This window comes from Megascapheus bottae, unplaced genomic scaffold (assembly GCF_031878675.1).
Source record: "Megascapheus bottae isolate mThoBot1 unplaced genomic scaffold, mThoBot2.hap1 H_1, whole genome shotgun sequence".
Taxonomy (NCBI): Eukaryota; Metazoa; Chordata; class Mammalia; order Rodentia; family Geomyidae; genus Megascapheus; species Megascapheus bottae.
The window spans coordinates 2,091,815-2,112,216 of record NW_028327858.1 but is presented as its reverse complement, the minus strand read 5'-3'; the positions used below and the strand labels follow the sequence as shown (position 1 = coordinate 2,112,216).

The 20,402-nt window shown below is 37.4% G+C and overlaps 2 protein-coding genes across 7 annotated transcripts in view; one reads left to right on the top strand and one right to left on the bottom strand.

The window, feature by feature from the left end:
• Positions 1–632: 632 nt before the first annotated feature.
• Positions 633–19,731, top strand: LOC150038994 (RNA 2',3'-cyclic phosphatase ANGEL2). Of its 5 annotated transcripts, none has more exons than XM_090328141.1 (9): positions 633–815; positions 2,502–2,824; positions 8,100–8,356; positions 9,172–9,241; positions 11,487–11,908; positions 12,646–12,772; positions 13,115–13,169; positions 14,678–14,841; positions 15,573–15,704. In XM_090328141.1, the coding sequence occupies exons 1-9, from the start codon at positions 757–759 to the stop codon at positions 15,629–15,631; spliced, it is 1,536 nt and encodes a 511-aa protein (XP_090184267.1). In that variant the 5' UTR covers positions 633–756; the 3' UTR covers positions 15,632–15,704. The 5 variants fall into 5 exon arrangements, with proteins under 5 accessions (XP_090184267.1, XP_090184264.1, XP_090184265.1 ...); XM_090328138.1 differs by lacking the exon at positions 15,573–15,704 and adding an exon at positions 17,155–19,731 and having other exon boundaries at positions 634–815; XM_090328139.1 differs by lacking the exons at positions 633–815; positions 15,573–15,704 and adding exons at positions 911–961; positions 17,155–19,731.
• The window catches only part of LOC150038993 (tubulinyl-Tyr carboxypeptidase 2), a 41,851-nt gene continuing 33,197 nt past the window's right edge, over positions 11,749–20,402 (bottom strand). Inside the window, exon 7 of one of the 2 annotated variants that reach the window (XM_090328145.1) lies at positions 11,749–11,853. In XM_090328145.1, coding sequence (XP_090184271.1) covers positions 11,829–11,853 — 25 coding nt within the window. In that variant the 3' untranslated portion in view covers positions 11,749–11,828. The remainder of the gene's footprint in view (positions 11,854–20,402) is intronic. The other variant, XR_016534573.1, reaches the window with a different exon arrangement.

The following is a 20,402-nucleotide window of genomic DNA, read 5'->3' as shown; positions in this document are numbered from 1 at the left end:
CAGCACACACAACTCAGAGGAACCTAGCCTTATGCTTCCCTCTAGGAAACAGCATTAATAGAACCCAAATACTGCAAACAAGGAAAATCAACTATGCATGGGAGGGAGAGTATTTTCCAGAATTAGAACAGGAAAAAAGTCTCAGGAAACCACCACCTGAGCTACCAAAGAACCCATGAAAGCAACTGTCCAGTTTTCTAGTACCTTTGCCCATCTTCTCTCTCCATTTTATTGTTTTTCTTTTTCTTTTTTTTTTTTTTTTGGTCTTTATTTATTTATTTATCTTGCCAGTGGGGGGCTTGAACTCAGGGTCTGGGCACAGTCCCTAGACACTTCTTGCCCAAGGCGAGCAAGCTGCCACTTGAGCCACAGCGCTTTTCCTGTGTAGGTGGTTCCGGGGCATTGACGCCAGGGCTTTGCGCAGGCTAGGCCAGCACTCTACCACTAGGCCAAACTCACAGGCGTGAGCCACGCGCCCTGCTCCTTTCTCGGCTTCTTCAAGACAGATCGCGGGGAACTTTGCCCTACGCCAAAATGGCTACTCCTGCGTCACACACTCTGCGCATGCCCCTTCAACGCGATTCTCGGCTGAAGAATTCAGGGAATCTCACTGGCAGGATGGAGACTTGGCGGGCGGGACTACATCTCCCAGAATGCGTTGCAGTCCAGCTTGGCTTGATGGAGACCCGGTGATGCCGGAGGTGTTGTAGAGGCCGAGGTGGATCGCGGGGCCTGGAAAACGCGCGGCGGTGGAAGATGGAAGCGTGGCGTTACATGAGGAGAGGCTACGGCCGCTGTGTAGTGGGGAGAGGCCGGTCAGTAACGCAGGGGCCCAGAGGGAGGAGGAAGGGGCGGGCGGCCCGGGTTCACCCGGGGCGGGGCGGGCCGGGAGGAGGAAGGCGGAGGCGGAGGGTCGGGCGGCGGTGGTGTCGGGAAGCGCCTGGGACCACCCGGGGGATAGGTAAACCCGGGCCGCGGCCGGCGGGACGCTGAGGAGGCCCGGCTCGAGCGCGGCGCCGGCCTTCTGGGGAACTCGAGCCTCGACTGGCGGACCTAGAGTCCCGGAGCCCCGGCCCGCCGGCGTTCCGCCGGAGGAGCGGCCGGCCGGCCCTGGAGGGAGGCGCGGGCTGTGGATGGCTACGGTGACGGTGGTGTCTTCTCAACTTGGGCTCCTTGTAGGCCAACTTGTATGGTTTTCTTCCAAGTTCCTGTTTTGTCCGTGTTGTTTACCGGGTGTCTTTTTTCTTTCCATTGACCGACTTTGTATACATCTATTTTTTTATTTGAAAGCACTGCGAGGGGTGCTGGTTACTTTCAGCGTCGCCCTTGGAGGGCACCCGCGCAATCTTGTGTATGTTTCCCTTATAAACCTTGAAGACACGGACCTGCCTATTACCGATGAAAAGGTTGAATCGGGAAACCACGCCGTTCTGTTACATAAGTCGTGTGGATCTTGATGGCAGTTCAGTCCTGAGTACCATCTGTGAGCCGAGTATGTTAGTGCACTGAGTTAGGCACTTGTGAAGAGACCGGAATTAAAATGAGTAACAATGTCTAGGGCAGAGTGGCTAAGGTGTACCAGCTGCATCTGTCCTAAATTCAAGCCCCAGTAGTAGTAGTAGTAGCAGCAGCAGCAGCAGCGGCAGCAGTGACAGCAGTGGTAGCAGCAGCATGTTGAACTCCTGGGTTCCATCTGGTACTAAAAATTAATTCGATTATAACCTGAGCCAGCCCGGTTACAACAACAACAATAAAAGCATCTAGTTAAATAACTGCAAATGCAGAAAATAAGTATTGTAGTCCAAGTTTTATATGTCAATAACATAATCTGTGATAAAAAATCGCTTTGCAGTTGCCATAGAATAAGGTAGAGTTCCCATATCATCCCATTAAAAATTTACAATTAAATTTATAGAACGGAATGAGACTTAATAAACTGCATGTATGCAATCAAAATGCTTTTAAAGTGAAGAGTTTTGGTGTCCTAGTAAATAATTGCTACTCTCTTTGATTTTCTTCAAGAAGAATGCCCAAAAATTAAGTAAATAAATAATGGACAAATAAAATGTGCACTCATTGATTAGCAAGAGAAACTATTCAGATATGTTTTTCTCCAAATCAAGTTGGAATACAGTTTCACTTTAAGTGTAGTCTAAAATGTGTTTATATATTATACTTGCTGTGGATTTTGTTTTTCCATTGCATTTTGTGGTGCTAGAAAACTACTCTGAATACAAGCTTGATAGGTGGTTAAGCTCTCAGTTGGAGTGTGGACTTTTTGAGGGGTCTCAGGTTTGGAGAACCAAAGTGACATTCTCTTGGCTGTTTAAGTGGGAAAATATTGAAGTACTGGTACTACTGGTTACTTTTCCTTTCACCTTTCAGATTTAGAAGTCAGATTTTAAATATTAGATGCTCTCTTGCTTGAGGAAACATTAAAGTTTTGTGTACTATAGCTGAACAAAAAGCAGTGCCTTAAAATGTATATTTATTTCTTTTAGATACCCCATGTTTCCCCATCACCCGAAGACTCTGGGCAGAGACTGGACCACACCATGGGAGAATCTGCAAAAATGTTGCTGGAACCGACATTTTTCTAGTTGTATGAGGTGGCCTGGACATTATTCTCGTGTTCCATACCCATACTTGAGTAGTAGGCATTTTTCACTAAAATGGAGACCACCTTGTTTGTTTGAGTCTAGGACTCAGTATCAGTATAATTGGAGACCTGACCAGCTGACCCAGACATCCTGGATTCATCTCTCTAGTTCCATCATGAACTCTGAGGGAGATGAGCCCTCATCCAAACGAAGAAGACTCCAAGGTAAAGGTATAAATCTTGTGTTGGTGAGGAAATAGACATGAATGAGAAATTAAGCTTTCATAGCTAATCCTTAAAATCATTAGAGGTCTTAATTTTCTTTTAGGAAAAAAATGAATCTTTTTTTTTTAATGAAGTCTTTTTATTTTGTACTGCATTTCTGACCGTAAAAGTAAAAGTGATTATAGACAAAATAAGGTTGAAAAAGAATGGCGAAATAGATGAAAATATTGAGTTTTAGAACGACTTTCACATCCATTATTTTTGAAATGAAACAAAAGTCCTTTGATGATTTTGAAACTGATAGATGTATTCTTGTAAGTCAGAGAGCTACAAAAATGTGATTTTGTGCTTTTATCTGTAATTGTAACTTTTTGTATAAGATAAAAAAATTCAGTAGAAATAATTATAAATGAACAAATTTTCTTCAAAAATAAGATTTTCATTTCTTACATCTATATTTGTCAAGTTGGGCACTATAGATAAAATATTGAGTCTGTCAAAATGTTGTCTTTTAGAAAGGATATTTAATGTTAAGAATGTTTTTTAAATTGATATCTATTTTTTTTCATATTCTTTTATTCTGAACAAATCATGAGGCTTTCTCTATGCTGCCACCTCCCATATCCCCAGCTAACTCCAACCCCAAAAATTATGTCTTGTATTTGGAAGTTTTCAGTGAAAATAATTTCTTTGAAGATGTTTGAAGTGTTAATATATAGAGAATTGTCATGTAAATTTGTTAAAGGAAGATACTAAGAGTCAATGTCCCAAAAGTCAGAGCTACAAGACTGAGTTAGTGTACCCTTTGGTTCCTTCTGCTTTTGTTGCCAGAAAGTAGTCCACAGGCGTCAAATGGGTTCCAGGTAGAGTTTTTAAACTAATTTTCAAGCAAATGAATAATTTGTTGCTACATAGGTACAAAGAACCTAGTTAGAATAGACAAACATAGCACCCACTACCTGACGAATGTAACCATAACCCCTCTATATATTACCCTGACAATAAAAAAAAAGAATAAACATATAAAACAACATTCAAAACACTCAAAATTTAAAATGTGCTGGGCCCCAGAGCCTCACGCCTATAATCTTAGCTACTGAGAAGAGGAGGATGCTGCTTGAGACCAGCCTGGGCAGAAAAGTTCACAAGACCCCATCTCAACCTGTAGCTGGAGGCTGGCTTCCTACTCTGTGTAGGTGGCCGAAATTGATAGGATCATGGTTCCAGGTCAGCCCAGTCAGAAAAGTCTATGAAACTCTACTCGCTGGAGGAAAACTGGATGTGGTGGTACATACTTGTCATCCTACCAATGACGGATGCCTGAAGAGCATGCATCACTGTTTAGGCACCTGCCCACAAGGAAGTCAGACTGTGTGTAAAATAACCAGAACAGAAAAGGGCTGGACATATGGTTCAGCTGAAGAGCTAAGTAGTTTTAAAATCATCGTACCATTTTCTCCTTATCCCTAAAAGTAAATGTGTAATTTAACTCCAACATTTGGAGATAAACAAGTGTTTATTAGAATGAATAAAAGATATATTTAAAGGCATTAAAATTAAAGCCTAAGAGTAATTATCTGCTATATGTAAGTCCTGGTCTATATGATATGCTCACATTCCTTTGTATTTCTACAAAGGTTCTGATATGTGCATCAGATCTGATATGCTCTTCCTTTGTCCTCTTACAAGTGTGTTTTGTTCTCAGATGGAGCTATAATAATGACATAAACGTGGACTTAAGAAATACCCTCTGTCTACATTTATACTCTACCATTGGTTGTGTGAATTGGAGGGAGGGGCTAATTAACCTCTTTTTCTCTTTGGTTTCCTATATTGTAAAAGAACACCCACTTTGAAAGTCTATTGAGGGTAAAATGATGTATGTCAAAGTATTTAATATGAAACTATCATAGTAGGTACGCAGAAAATTGTGATGATGTTTTCCCTTTCATGGATTGGGTTAACATTGACATACTAATAATCATTTATTGAAACCTGACTCTTTATATATCCATTCTTCCTAGGTATTGTGAATAAGGAAAAGCTCTTCGTTAAGCCATATTTGTGACTTCTGATATTTCACTAATACTTTCCAATCAAGAAAACTACATTCTAACTTGCCTATCACTTTAAAGTGGTATTTGAAGGATTTGTGTGACACAATTGTGACTTTTTAATTAGGCAGCCCAAAAAAACTGATCAGGCCTATTGCTTACTTTCTTTGATTCATCTATCTTCTCTGCTGTGATCACCTTGTTCCTCCTGACATGGAAGGTATATAAGTTTTTGCAGTGTGAATTTATGTTGTGAAGTATATGAAGGCCAAAGACTATTCACTGTCAGTTTTGAAATTGTCTTCCAAGGAACCCTACCACTGAACACATTATGCAAATGCAGTCAGGATAAAATGTTTATTTACCCCTTTATCCTAGTCATAGCCCTGACATGCTAGAAATGGGCAGTAAGCCTTAACATCAAAAGCAATAATGTCGGGCCGGGAGTTTGGTCTAGTGGTTAAAGTGCATGCCTAGCATGCACAAAGACTTGGGTTCGATTCCTTGGTACCACATACATACAAAAAAGCCAGAAGTGGTGCTGAGGCTCAAGTGGTAGAGCTCTAGCCTTGAGAAAGTCCAAGGACAGTGCTCAGGCCCTGAGCTCAAGCCCAGGACTGCCAAAAAAAAAAAAAAAAAGCTATAATGTCAAAGAATTCTGTAAGCTATAGGAGTTTGAAAGTCACTGTATTTACTAGATAATCCTGATCCTGGTTATTTAAAAAGTGGAATGCCAAAAGCAATTCATTTCTACACTCATTTGTAGGACCATAAAAATCTTAATATATTTATATGCTGCTGTATGTGCATGTTATATAAGGAACAATAAGCACTTTTTTAGACTTTCATCTCATATTTTAATATGGCAGTCATAATAGGATAGTGCTTTTACTTATGATGGTAGCTTACTTGATGGAGACTTTTATGTTATGTAGGTTAAAGATTGATTTACGAGCCAGGCACTGGTAGCACTTAGCTATTCGGGAGGCTGAGATCTTGAGGGTCCCAGTTCAAAGCCAGCTGGGCAGAAAAGTCCATGAGACTCTTATGTACAATTAACCACCAGAAAACTGAAAGTGATGCTATGGCTTAAGTAATAAAAAAGTACCCTTGAGCAAAAAGCACTCAGGGAGAGCATCCAGGCCCTGAGTTCAAGCCCCTCAACCAAAAATAAAAAGGATTGAATTGTGGCTAATATAACATAAATAATCTTCAATTTGGTAATCTTTAGTGGTTTTCCACAAATCTTAAAGTAGGTCTGTGAAGTCTTAGTGCTGAGCTTTTGTTCTTCATGTTAAGTACAGGGAACTGTGATACTTTCTTACCTGGGCAGACAGGGACTAAGCAAAATTCTGTAACAGTTGAACACTTTTATTTGGTTTTGTTTCCCTCCACCTTTTTTCCTTACCCTTCTCGCAGTACTTTCATAGCGTCATCAGTCTTCTCCCTTATTCCATTCAGATGTCAGTAGTTATACAGTTATCTTCTATCATCTGGTCAAAATTTCTTTTCCTTTAGTGAAAAAGTTATCAGTTAAATAATGAGGAAAGCAAAATTATTTGTTATAGGATGTCTTAAATGTATTACTTAGTGGCAGTTGTATATAGCTTATTTATATATTGATTATAAACACAGTATCATTGTATATTTGGAAAAGTCTTCCACAATCTTGTGACTCGGATAACTTTTTAAAAAATCATATATTTTCTTTTCATTTTTTTTTTACCCCATCACAATTTAACCTTAATTTTTTAGTGATAAGATTTTAGAGCTGGGCACAGTGGCTCACGCCTGTAATCCTAGCTACTCAGGAGGCTGAAATCTGAAGACAGAGGTTCAGAGCCAGCCTGGGCACTAAAGTCTATGAGACACTTATCTCCAATTAATCACCAGAAAAACAGAAGTGGTGCTATGGCTCAAGGGTAGGGCATTAGCCTTGAGCTGAAGAGCTCAGGGACAGCACACAGGCCCAGAGTTCAAGTCCCACAACTGACAAAAAAAAATGTAATCCTAAAGAAATGAAAATCTTTTTATAGGTCAAGGAAGACATACAGAGCTGAAAATTTTCATATAATGCATTCATGCTTGGCTTTTCGTGTCTAAATCTATTTTCCTCTCATTAGTATTATATTTTCTCCTCTTGAGCTCATAGGTTCGCAAATAAACATCGTGTTTTTCTTCACGCTTCCATGGCAGTAACATCCTTTTAATGGTGGGGTATGGGATACATCAAAGGTGCATGTGTGTATATAAACACACACACACACACACACACACACACACACACGGTAGTCATTTCAAAGACTACCTATATAGTCGTTCATGCTTTTCTATCCTCATTTCATCATTTTTTAAGAGTGTGTGATGCCTTTGCAGAATATAAACAGTGAGAAATTCCTGCTTGTTGTATGCTGATTCATCATTCATTATCATTCACTAGCATTCTGTAACAGTTGTATATAACATATAGTTTGGCTTACATTACAAGAATTTTTTAAAGATTCAGGTAGCATTTATTACACAAGATCAAGTTCACTTTACAAGTAATTTACATATTGTAACTGTGCCAGTGATTTATAATTTTTAAAATATTATCTTTAGGTAGATGTACAAAAGGGTTGCTATTCAAGTTTATAAGTATAATACATCTTGAACAATATCATACTTTTCAACATCCTCACTCTAAAAGGATTTCTTTATTTTGAGTTGTTCCACTTTGATGTTTTAAACATTAAATACTGTTTTTATATATTGCCATTCTACAACCTTCATTTGTATGTAAATCAGAATTCTGAGCTTAGCAGTCTTTCTAAAAGTTGAGATCATGTGATGATCTTATCTTCCTAGTAGAAAATAAAATGTAATGTTAAATCATTCCATTGAAAAGCTAGCTTTGACATGGCTACATTATGGTGGTTATTAAGCCACTAAATATGTCTATGATAGAGTACCTTCTTAACCACAGAGAAATGAAAAACCATACCCCTTTGTGGCACATACTCAGATCTCCAGGATGATTTACTTGATCCCTTTAAAACTGCATAATCCTTGGTGAGGCTGTCATTTTACTGACAACCTTGTAGTGTTACCACTTCTTTGGCAAAAATATTTTACTGATAGACTAGCAATTGTTTAAAATAAAAGCAAGAACTAACATATATACAGGGAACTATATAGTCTCTTTATTAAGTCTTCATATTTTGTCCAATATATTTTAACAGGTAGAATAAAAAGGAATTGGGAATATATTTGTAACCATCATAAAGAAAAATCGAGCATCTTGGGAGATAAAAATGGTGACCCCAAATTTGAAGACAGCGAGAACAAGTTTGACTTTTCGGTGATGTCCTATAATATACTTTCACAAGATTTACTCGAAGATAATTCTCACCTTTACAGACACTGTCGACGACCAGTATTACATTGGAGTTTTAGGTTTCCCAATATTCTGAAAGAAATTAAACACTTGGATGCAGATGTAAGTACAACATAATCATCAAAATTTTTTCCTTCACATAAAAGTTGGTAAATATTTTATTTGTACATTTGTGGAATAAGAAGGAAGATGTTAAAGAACAAAGGGGGAACAGTATTTCATAACATTCATGATTTCTGTGCTTTTGGTATGGATAAAAACTGTCATCTGATTTTTCACTGAAAAGAATCTGAAGGATTTCAATTATTTTGAGGTTGGGATTGTTTCAGTAATGCAAAGCTCTTGTCTAAATGATAATATTCAGATAAATCTCTAATTCTTTTTATTAGCATAAATTATGCAAAGTGAAGAATTTCCTTATGATTTTTCCATAAAGTATAATTTACTTTGGTTATATTCACTTCTCTGCTATTCTTACAGTCTCATAATACTCAAAAGATTAGTACTAATGTCCATGTAAATTCTGGATAGATAACCTTATAAGTTAAAAATATTTCTTTGGAGAACTGGAAGAATGGCTCAAGTGACAGTGCCAGGTATGAGCACAAAAGGCAAGTAAGAGCACAAGGCACTGAGTTCAAGCCCCAGCACTAGTAAAAGAAAAATTGGGGGGAAGATATTTAAGATACAAAAAGAGTGCCATGTGACTAAACGTCAGAAATTGTAAGATTGGTCATATTTGAAACCATTAACGAGATCCATGTATAGTTTTTTTTAAAAAAACATATTGTTTTATTTGAACTGTCCTTTGTTTTGGAATTTTGGAATCCTGTTTTTTAAAGATGAAAGAAAGCACAAAAAATTCTATTTGTGCCTATATGTTTTAATTTGAGCCATTTTTTTTTTAATCTCTCAAGGTTCTTTGTTTGCAAGAAGTTCAAGAAGACCATTATGGAACAGAAATCAGGCCAAGTTTGGAGTCACTGGGTACAATATAACCTGTTTTAGCCAAATTCACTTTTTAAAAAAATTAGTATGTACTAGTTGCAGAGGCTATATGACATTTTTATGCATGTTTACAGTGTTTTTCACTTAATCTCCCCTCTGTCACTCCCCCTAGCTAAATTTATGTGCTCCTACATAGCTTGCTAAAGAAAATGGGTGACATAAGTGACCTAAAAATCTTAATTTTGAAACTGATACTTCTTTTTTAAAGGTCAAAACAAGAATGAGGTATTTCAGTTGGAAAATTTCTGTGGGTACATAATTTTAATTCAAAATCCTCTTTGTTTGTGTGTGTGTGTGGGGGGGTTGTTGTTGGTCATGGGGCTTGAACTCAGCCTGGGTGCTGTCCCTGAGCTCTTCAGCTCAAGGCTACTGCCCCACCCCTAGGCCTAGACCTGGACATTGTCAGTGAGCTCTTCACCTCAAGGCTGTTGCCCTAACCTTGAGCCAAGCCCCACTTCCCATTTTCTAGAGAGTAATTGGAAATAGAGTTTAGGTCCTTTTGTGCCTGGGCTGGCCTTGAACCTTGATCCTTAGATCTCAGCCTCCCAAGTAGCTAGGATTAAAGGCGTGAACCACCGCGTCTTCAAAATCCTTTTTTTTAATAGTTTCCTTTCTCACAATTGCTAAGTGGTTCTGCCCACCACTAGACCTCTAAGATGCTCTATGAGATCAAGATCCATTTGCTTACCTTGTCATAACAGCAGAGTCAACCAGTACCTTGTGGATAAAAACTACAGACATACGTGAAGAAACTCTTTTAGAGATAAGTCTTCTGTGGTCACACAGATTTGAGAAATCTGCATTCATTCAGCAAGTATTCTTTGAATCCCTACCACTGACTATGCATTGTGTGAGGCAGTGAATTCGAGCAGTTAGCCAAACAGGTAAAGAGGTCATCTGCCTTGTGGAATGTACATGCTAGTGGAGAAAAGCTGACAATAAAACAAGTAAGTGAATAATATAATAAGTAATGATCCTTTTCTGGAAAAGAATCAGGAAAGTATTTTAAACAGAATAATTAGACAAAGTGATATTTCAGCAAAGACTTGGAGAAGTGAAGGAAGAGGTGTACCTAGAGCATTCCAGATGCAGAGAAAACATGACTCTGATATTAAAATGTGGTAAAAGGCCAGAGTGAAGCCAAGTTTGAAATGGAGTGAGGAGGAAAAGTTATAAGATCTTACAGTCATTGTCACACTGAGTTTTTCTATGTTGGAACTGAAAGAGTCATAATACTCATCCATTTTAAGGACTTAAGTCGGCCATTAAAAAGACCTGTTAGATTCATGTGTATGCATTTTGCTTTGTTTCTGAGGTGGTTTTGCCATATGACCTACACTATTATTAGATTTGATCTTCCTGTCTCCATTTCCTGAGTATTGGGATGACAGATATGCACCATCACAAAAAATTTTGCCTAGCTCAAAAATGGGAATTGACGGGGCCGGGAGTTTGGCCTAGTGGTTAAAGTGCTTGCCTAGCATGCATGAAGACCCGGGTTCGATTCCTCGGCACCACATGCATAGAAAAAAGCCAGAAATGGTGCTGAGGCTCAAGTGGTAGAGCTCTAGCCTTGAGAAAGTCCAAGGACAGTGCTCAGGCCCTGAGCTCAAGCCCAGGACTGGAAAAAAAAAAAAAAAAATGGGAATTGAGCCTAGCGGAAGAGTGCTTGCCTCATATGCACCAAGACTGGTTTTGATTCCTCAGTTACCACATGCATAGAAAAAGCCAGAAGTGGTGCTGTGGCTCAAGTGGTAGAGGTCTAGCCTTGAGAAAGCCCAAGGACAGTGCTCAGTTCCTGAGTTCAAGCCCCAGGACTGGGGGGAAAAATGGATAATCCAGTGGTAGATCAGGAGTTTGAGGCCAGCTTAGACTGCATAGGAAGACTGCTTCTAAAAACACAGAAGAGAGAGAAGCAAAAGCACAGAGAGAAAGTAGGATATTTTCCATTTTCTTTCCTGTCCTTTTTTCTTCCTCTAGTGGTAGGGATCAAGCCCAGAAGCTTACTCATACTAAGCAAATGTTCTAGACCACTGAACTACTTCCCTAGCTCCAGTCGTAGGCCTAGTCTTTTGGTTTGTATTTATTCCAGGACTTAATACATCCTGTTGCATTGTGCAAAGTACACTTCATTAAACATTGTCCAAAAATATTATCAGAGCTGTAGTTTGACAAATGTGTGTTATAAACAGTACATTCTTTGAAATCCATTTCTCTTTTATAGGTTATCATTGTGAATATAAGATGCGGACAGGAAGGAAACCTGATGGCTGTGCCATTTGTTTCAAGCACTCCAAATTTTCACTTTTATCAGTGAATCCAGTGGAATTCTACCGTCCTGATATTCCTCTATTGGACAGAGATAATATAGGATTAGTTTTACTCCTACAGCCTAAAATTCCACGTGCTGCTACTTCTTCCATCTGTGTAGCTAATACACATCTATTGTATAATCCAAGGCGAGGCGATATTAAACTTACCCAGTTGGCAATGCTGTTGGCAGAAATTTCCAGTGTTGCCCATCAAAAAGATGGCAGCTTCTGTCCTGTTGTTATGTGTGGTGACTTTAATTCTGTTCCTGGTTCTCCACTCTATAGTTTCATAAAAGAAGGGAAATTGAACTATGAAGGACTTGCCATAGGAAAGGTAAGTGCTTACTTCATCATTCTTAGGTGGTTGCTCTGTTCATCAAACTGTGAGGCTAGTCATTATGTGGTGTTCAAAAACCTTAACAACCCACTACTTTATCTTACCTGTACCTCATCATAAGTAACTTATACATTTGGCTTTGTTTCATCTTTTTTCATCTGCTTAGTATTAGCAGTCAGCAAAAATAAATAAATACAAATTTTTAAAAATGGAAAAAGAAAAGCACTGACAGACATGGATAGCTTAGTGTTTACAAGGTAGCAGGGTAGAATTTTAAATGCTGGATGTGGGCAATATGGTTAGCAAAATAGTAATATAAATTTTCCTTTACACAATAATAGCTGTTCTAGTTCTTTAGCATAATTCACCCACATTATTGTCATTATGTTTTCCTCTGCCTAATTTAGATGATTTAATCTTTATTGGAAGCCAAAATTTCCTTGGATGATAGTTTTAAATTTTACAAGATTTTTTTTACACATTTACTATTTAATATAAGAACTATATACCTGCTAGCAAAAGGGAAAGGCAATATTAGTTCAAATTAAGAAAAGTATACGTCAGAACACTATCATTTTCATGAAAATGATAAGCACTTTCTGAACTATATTTGAACATGATAAGCACAGTCTTATAGTGAATAAAAGGTAATTTTAATTACCTTTAAGACATTAATTTTTTAATACATAAATAAAAGTCTGTTCACTTAAGATACCTGTTGAAATTTTGTTTAGGTATCTGGCCAGGAACAATCTTCACGGGGACAAAGAATTTTATCTATGCCCATTTGGCCCCCAAACCTAGGTATCTCACAGAGCTGTGTGTATGAGGTACAGCAGGTACCAAAAGTAGAAAAGACAGGTAAGTGTTTGCAGTACATTTTGTCAGTCGGCTGGGTAATAATGCTCCCTTTGAAGACAAAACTAAATTTCAAAGGGATAGTATCTCAGATGTGAATATTCATATCTATGTGTAGCTATGAACTTCCATAATTGCCTATGCATGACCTACTTGCATGTTGCCTTAGAATTGTTTTTATTTTTCCCAGTCTAGACTGGAGGATAAAATATTTAATTCAGCATCTGTCTAAACTAGATACATCTTCAGCGTCATTTCTAGTCCGCTAAACCAAGGCTAAACCAAGTCAAAGTAGAAGTGAACTTTATGCCAGTAGAATCAACACATTTCTCTCTTTTCTTTCAGATGGTGAGATGACACAAGCACAGCTGAGGGAAACTGACGTCCTGGTAACAGAAAAGTGAGTTCTGGAGAGCAGCAATACTTTCCCTGACTGTGTGGAGTAGAAAATTATTTCTCAAATATTTGGATCAAAATGAAGATGATAATAGGGAGTACTGGACCTTAAGTCATGACAAAAATTCCTGTCCTGACTGTGCTGTTTTTGAGATGTTTGTTTTTGCATAAGAAATTCAGTATTTCCTGTGTTCAGTTCCTCAAAAATCTAAGTTTAAGCCCCAGTACCACACACAAACACACAACGCGCGCGCACGCATAGTGTATTTATATGTATAGCTGTTGTCTATAAACAAAATTTTTCAAGCTAGTGCAGTTGCTCACACCTGTAATCCTAGCTACCCAGGAGGCTGAGATCTGAGGATCCTGGTACAAAGCCCGTCCTAGCACTAAAGTCCATGTGAGACTCTTATCTCCAATTAACCACTAGAAAATGAGAAGTGGCACTGAACTGCTCAGGGACAACACCCAGGCCCAGAGGTAGGGTGGTAGCTTTGAGCTGAAGAGCTCAGGGACAGCGCCCAGGCCCAGAGTTCAAGCCCCATGACCGACCAAAACCAGAAAAAAAAGAAAAAAAAGTCACAGTAATACAGCAATTTGAAAGATATCTATTTTACTTTTTTATATGTTTATAGTAAGACAGTCTCACAATATAGCTCAGGCTGGAGTCAAACTGACAAGATCCTCCTGGCTCAGCTTCACAAGCTCTTAGATTATGGACATGTACCACTTCACCTGGCCTTAGTTGAAATTTCTGTGTGTATATCAGTCTGTGCTGGGGCTTAGACTCAGGAGGTAGACACTGTTCTTGAGCTTCTTTTGCTTAAGGATAGGACTGTTATCACTTGAACAACAACTCCACTTCTAGCTTTTTGGTGGTTCATTGGAGGTAGGAGTCTCATGGTCTTTCCTGCCTATCTGGCTTTGAACTATGATCCTCAGATTTCAGCAACCAGATTTATTTACATTTAATAATACTATAAGTAAAGGAAAGTCATCTGATATCAAAAGTTGCTAAGTCCTGGAATATGGCTCAAGTAGTTGCAGACCTGCCTAGCAAACTCAAAGCTTTTAGTTCAAATCTCAGTATCAACAAAATAAAGAAAAAACAAAACTATAAGTTGGAAGTTAAGAGATAATAAACATGACTTTATTAAAGCAATGGCCAGAGATTTTTTAGTATTTCCTCAGCACCTAAAAGGATGCCTAGAACTTAGTAGATGCTTGGTTATCATTTGGTGAATTTTTTAAATGGTCAAAATTTGTATGGCATAAGTGATGCTTAAAATTATGTTAACAGACATGATTTTTAAGCCCTCTACCCATTCATAATGTCACCTATATTTGTTGCAAAAATAAAATATAAGCTTCTGTAAGAAGCTATCTTAAGATATAGTACAAGTAGAGTGTGTCATAATCTAGAAATTGAAGGACAGTTACTTTAAATAGAACAAATGTATGGAAGTCATGAAAAACCTGATGGATACTAATTACTTTTTCTTCTTGATTTAGAGTATCTTCACATTTACAGCACCATTTCAGCTTGTCTTCTGTTTATTCACATTACTTTCCTGACACTGGAATTCCAGAAGTGACCACCTGCCATTCTCGAAGTGCCATAACTGTAGATTACATTTTTTACTCTGCAAAAAAGGAAGTCACTGCTGGGCAGCCAGGTAAATAAAAACTATATAATCTTAGTTATGCTGGAGAGCACAGTGGCCAGAACCAAGGCTGCAGTTGAGTAAATTAGCTAACATCTAGAAGTAGTTCTGGATTTAAAAATTGGAGCCAGAAATTAGATATCACAGCTATGATCCTAGCTACTCAGGAGACCGAGATCTGAGGCTCAAGGTTCAAGGCCAGCCTGAATAGGAAAGTTGGTCAGACTTATCTCCAATTACGACCAGAAAATCAGAAGTGATGCTGTGGCTGAAAGTGAAAAAGCTCAGGGACAGTGCCTAGGCCCCAAGTTCAAGCCCATGATCAACAAAAAGGAGGAAAAACAAAAGGAAATTAGAGATGTTGTAAGTAGACAAATGGGCAGTATATATTAATGGGTCAGATAACTGCCTGCATATATCAGAGAGAGGTAGTAAAGCAAATTATTGCCTATTATATCCTTGGTTCTACCATCCAGTTCCAGTCAGTTCCTGAGTTATCTTTTGTACTTCTTTTATAAAATTTTATTACAAATGTGATGTACAGAGGGATTGTAGTTACATAAGTCAAGTCATAAGTACATTTCTTCTTCCTGTTCCCTCCCTCATTCTCTCCCACGTTTTCCCCTTCTGGATTCCCTCCCCATTAAGTAGTATAGTTCATTTCCTACATAGTGTCTAGTAAGTAGCACTACTGAATTGCTTCACCTTTTGTCCTGTGCTTCCCCTTCCCCTCCCCAAATCAGATAAACTCATATACCAGACAAAAGGTACAAAAATCAAAAGCAGCAACAAAATGGAATAAACCAAAGAAAAAGAAGAAGGAAACAAGCAAACAAAAAGCCTCATTTCTATTTCTTGGAGTTCATATCAATAAGCATGATCACATGCACACAGCTGTTCATTTTTATTTGCTATAACCTTAGATTTTTTTTTTTGCGATAAAAACACATTAAGAGTGGTCATACAGTTTTGTGGTGAAGTTTTACTAAGGCATGCTGCCTTCATTGTAGAACAGGCTATGTTAACACTGGAATATTGGAACTTTCTGAGGAAGAAAAGTTTGTAATATGACTATGACTTTTTCTTTGTATGACTCAAATAAGGTCAGTTGTACACACTAACCAGAATGATTTTAAATGGAGAAGAAAATGATCTAAAAATAATCCAAAATATCTTTTAAAAGCCCAAAATAATAATCCAGAATAATCCAAAAATCTTTTGCAGAAATTTGGAATCTTACCTATGGGCAGCCCTTTTTCTCTGATTTTCCCTTTCTGTCTATATGTGCTACCTCGTCTTCCCCTATTTCCTTTTGGGGATTACGTTATTAGTATTGCCTTCTAGAGATAAGACTCCTTCCCCTAACCCAGGCTTTATAAAATATACTGTAGAGGGCCAGGAGTTTGGCTTAGTGGTAGAGTGCTTGCCTAGCATGCACAAAGACCTGGATTCAATTCCTCAGTACCACATACTTAGAAAAAGCTGGAAGTGGTGCTGTAGCTCTAGTCTTGAGAAAGCCTAAGGACAGTGCTCAGGCCCTGAGTTCAAGTCCCAGGACTGACCAAAAAAAAAAATTACATTGCACAGAAGTTACTGAAGTTGTTATGCCTATGACAGTGCACTAGGTGGCAGGAGAATGTTATGGATCAGCATTTCAGATGCCTGAGAGAATACTTCTGTTCCCTTTAGAAGGAACTGGAACTGAATTATATTATTCTCCAATCACCTCATGAACTTCCCAGTGACTATGGTTGAATCTGTTTAGTTTTACAAAATTAACCATAGACAAATATTTAGGGAGTCTCAAATTAATCTTAACATGTTTGTATATTCCAATATTTTTCCCAAATATTTTGCAGAAATGGAAATAAAAAACATACCTGACATAGAAATAACATCATAAACTGTTGGAAATTATAATTAGTCTATGATTCAAAACCTTAACCATGTTTTTAAAACATGCAAATTACGTGTTCTAAAGAAGTATAAAGTTAGCTGGGCACGGTGCTCACACCTATAATCCTAGCTACTCACGAGGCTGAGATCTAAGGACCTAGGTTCAAAGCCAGCCTGGGCACAAAAGAACCTGAGACTCTTATCTCCAGTTAGCCTCTAGAAAATGTAAGTGGGGCTTGGCTCAAGGATAGGGTGGTAGCCTTGAGCTGAAAAGCTCAGGGACCGTGCCCAGGCTAAGTTCAAGCCTCATGACCTACCAAAAAAAAAAAAGTATGAAGTTCTATTTCCTCACTTTGAAGACAGGATTTATATGATTAGTTTACCATGACCTGGGGACAGTTTCACCAAGTGTGTGTTTCTTTAATGTAGGAGCAGAAACTGCTTTGGTTGGTGGCTTGAAACTTCTAGGTAGATTATCACTTCTCACAGAACAAGACTTATGGACTGTAAATGGACTTCCCAATGAAAACAACTCCTCAGATCATCTGCCTTTATTGGCTAAGTTCAGACTTGAGCTTTGATTCTTCTTTATCATTTTCTTTTAAATTTATATTTTCAAAGAATGTAGTAAAGTTCTTAAAGGTTTGCATGTTTATTTTTATGCTGTGGGTTTTCTGAAATTGTGTTAAATGCTTGGAACATATCAGAAGAAACAAGTTTACAATATTTTTTCAATAGTGAAAATATTTTTACTGATAGTTGAGATCTAAATACTCTTTATTATCAAAGAGATTAAATATTTTTTATTCTGAATCCTAGTAACATTAACAATGGTGTTTCAGTGTAATGAATCTTCTTTAGTCTTCTGGGTAAAGAAGTTTACTTCATGGTTTTGAGAAGCTTTATAAAGGATCCAAAGTTTCTGAGTTTTGCGAGCCACAGTATTTTCCTTTTCAGAAGGCCTGATTTCAATGGGAGAACATGACGTTTATAAAGTCCTCATTCGTTCATCTCAGAAATCATTAGGTCTTTAATAGATGTCCATCTTTTTTAATGTTTGAAGGGTTTGATAATGCTTTTAAGAAAAAAATGCTTTATCCATCTTTATACTGCCCTGAGCAATGTTTTGTGCCTGTATTTTGTTGGTAGGAAAACAAGATTCTTCATGTAAGCCCATTCTTGCTAGCTGTAGCAGACAGCAGTGGCCCAAGAAAGTCAGAGACTTGGGTTGTGCCTTGCTCTGGCAGGCTTTTCTTTTTTTCTGTTTAGTTCCAAAAAAAGATCCCTGGGTTGGGGAATACTTTTATTTTTACTGAAACATTTCAGCAGAAATTTATTCGGAAAATTGTCTTTAGAACACAGTGGCAGCTCTGAGATTACTTTTGTTATTCCCAGAAGTTTGACAAAGTAGTAAAACTACTGGGAGATACCAGCATGAAGTCTTAAAGCTCTTTTGTTGTTTTCACTGTTGCTTTAAATGATTCATTTCTCAAATGTTTTTTAGTGATACACTCACATGAGATGGTACTTAACAGTTTTTATGAAGTGTTAGAAGCAGAACTCATAAATCTGGTAGTTGGCTGTTGACAAGTATTTGTAAAAAATAAAAAATCGGGGCCTGGAGTTTGGCCTAGTGGTAGAGTGCTTGCCTAGCATGCAAAGACCCAGGTTCAATTCCTCAGTACCACAGGTATTGAAAAAGCTGGAAATTGTGCTGTGATTCAAGTGGTAGAGCTCTAGCCTTGAGAAAGACCAAGGACAGTGCTCAGGCCCCAAGTTCAAGGCCCAGGACTGGCAAATAAATAAATAAATCAGAGTATAAAATGTGGAAGTTTCCTCTGTTCTTTAGATAGTAGGATCAGGAATTACATTTTTTCTAAGTAGTCATTTTGCACCAAATTATAAATAAAGTTTTCACAGTGGCTTTTATTAATAGAATGTTTTATCTTAGAAAACAGCAGTAATATTCAACTTTATAAAGTTTTATACTAAGGTTTGGAGTTGTGATTGAGGAGATAGAGTGCCAGCTAAAGAGCACAAGTGTCAGATAATGAATTCAAGTCCTAGTCTCAGAAAAATAAAACTTTTGTACTAAATCACTTACTATAATTATTTTTAAATAAAAGAAGCAAAAGCCTCAGAAGAGGCAATGGTTTATGAAGCTATCTAAAAAATAGTTCTGGGTGAATACAGTTAAATATTTCTCCACTTTTTAAAATTTTTGTTTACAATATTAACTAGTTCCAAGATTGTCCACATTTTTTCAGAAGTAGTTTGTGGACTATTATATATCTTTGAGTCGTAGCTCTAGTCATCATCAAATTACAATGATAGTCCAATTGCCCCTTTATAGTAGTAGGGAAAGAAAAATGATTTGTTGATTAATAACCATTCTGTATTGAATGAATTTATTAGCAAATGGTTTTATTATAAAGAGATCATTCTTGAAAACCTGTATAAATTTAATTTTTTATATTCTGATTAATGTATTATAAATTTAGACTTGTTTCATGTGCTTTACTTTGATATAGTTGATCTGTAAATTGCTTTCTATGTTAGCTTATCAGATGAAGGATTATTTAATGGACCAGAAGACAGTGGATAAAAATAACTTTTAAGTTAAATAAATACATACTTCTGTTTTCAATTTCTATTGTCAGTTACTGGAGACTTGACAAAAAAATCTGGTTAACACAGAAAATAAATCTTAAATGTTACACTATCCAAGCTTTAAACACAGAATTGTGACATAATAAACCTCTGGCCTCATTATACTTTTTCTTCTGAATATAATATGCAAATTTGAAATTTGTCCTTTTTTGGAAGTCAACAACCTCTTTAATCTGTTGTGGATGGAAGTGAGGAGGAAGGGAGGGAGACAAGGAAAAGAAAAGAATGTAAGTGGTTAAGGAAACAGGCATCAGATCATTTGTACTTTGTACCTGTAAATTTTGTAATAAACTGTTAAGACCTGTAAATTTTGTAATAAACTGTTATACATCTGTGTGTGAAGGTTTGTGGTAAATGTTTAAAGTGTATAAGCTGACCTGTTTCCTGGTCTTAAACAATTTCATTTCATCGGGGAGAAGGATGTGTTTTTTTGTTGTTTTGTTAGTGATGGAGCTTGAACTCTGGGCGTAGGCACTGTCCCTGAGCCTTTCAGCTCAAGGCTAGCACTCTACCATTTGAAGGCTAGCACTCTACCATTTGAGCCACAGTGCTACTTCCTTCATTTCATTTTATAGCCTTTATTATTTAGGGAAAACTAAAACACAATTGAACTGAGATATGCTGAAATGAAGTACTATTTATATAGTCTAAAAATTACAAAAGAGGAAAGGTAAGAGAATGATAAATTTGTTCACTTAGGTCAAGTATGTAGTAAGAAGACAACAAAAACAAATTTTTAAACCTGACCACTTTTGGATTTTAGAAGAAACACAACTCTTTAAGTTTCCAGAATGATTTTTATTAAAGTCCATGCGGTATATAAACATACAAGTGATGAGAAAACCGTAACTTGAAACATGCATTTATCTGGCATTCTCTAAAATACCATTGTACAAGTTTTCATTGACTTAGAAAAATACCCACTAAAACAATCACAATTATTCTCAAAGATTTAAAAAAAAATGTATTGGCCAGAACAAATTTCAAGAGAATAAACAAGATTCTGA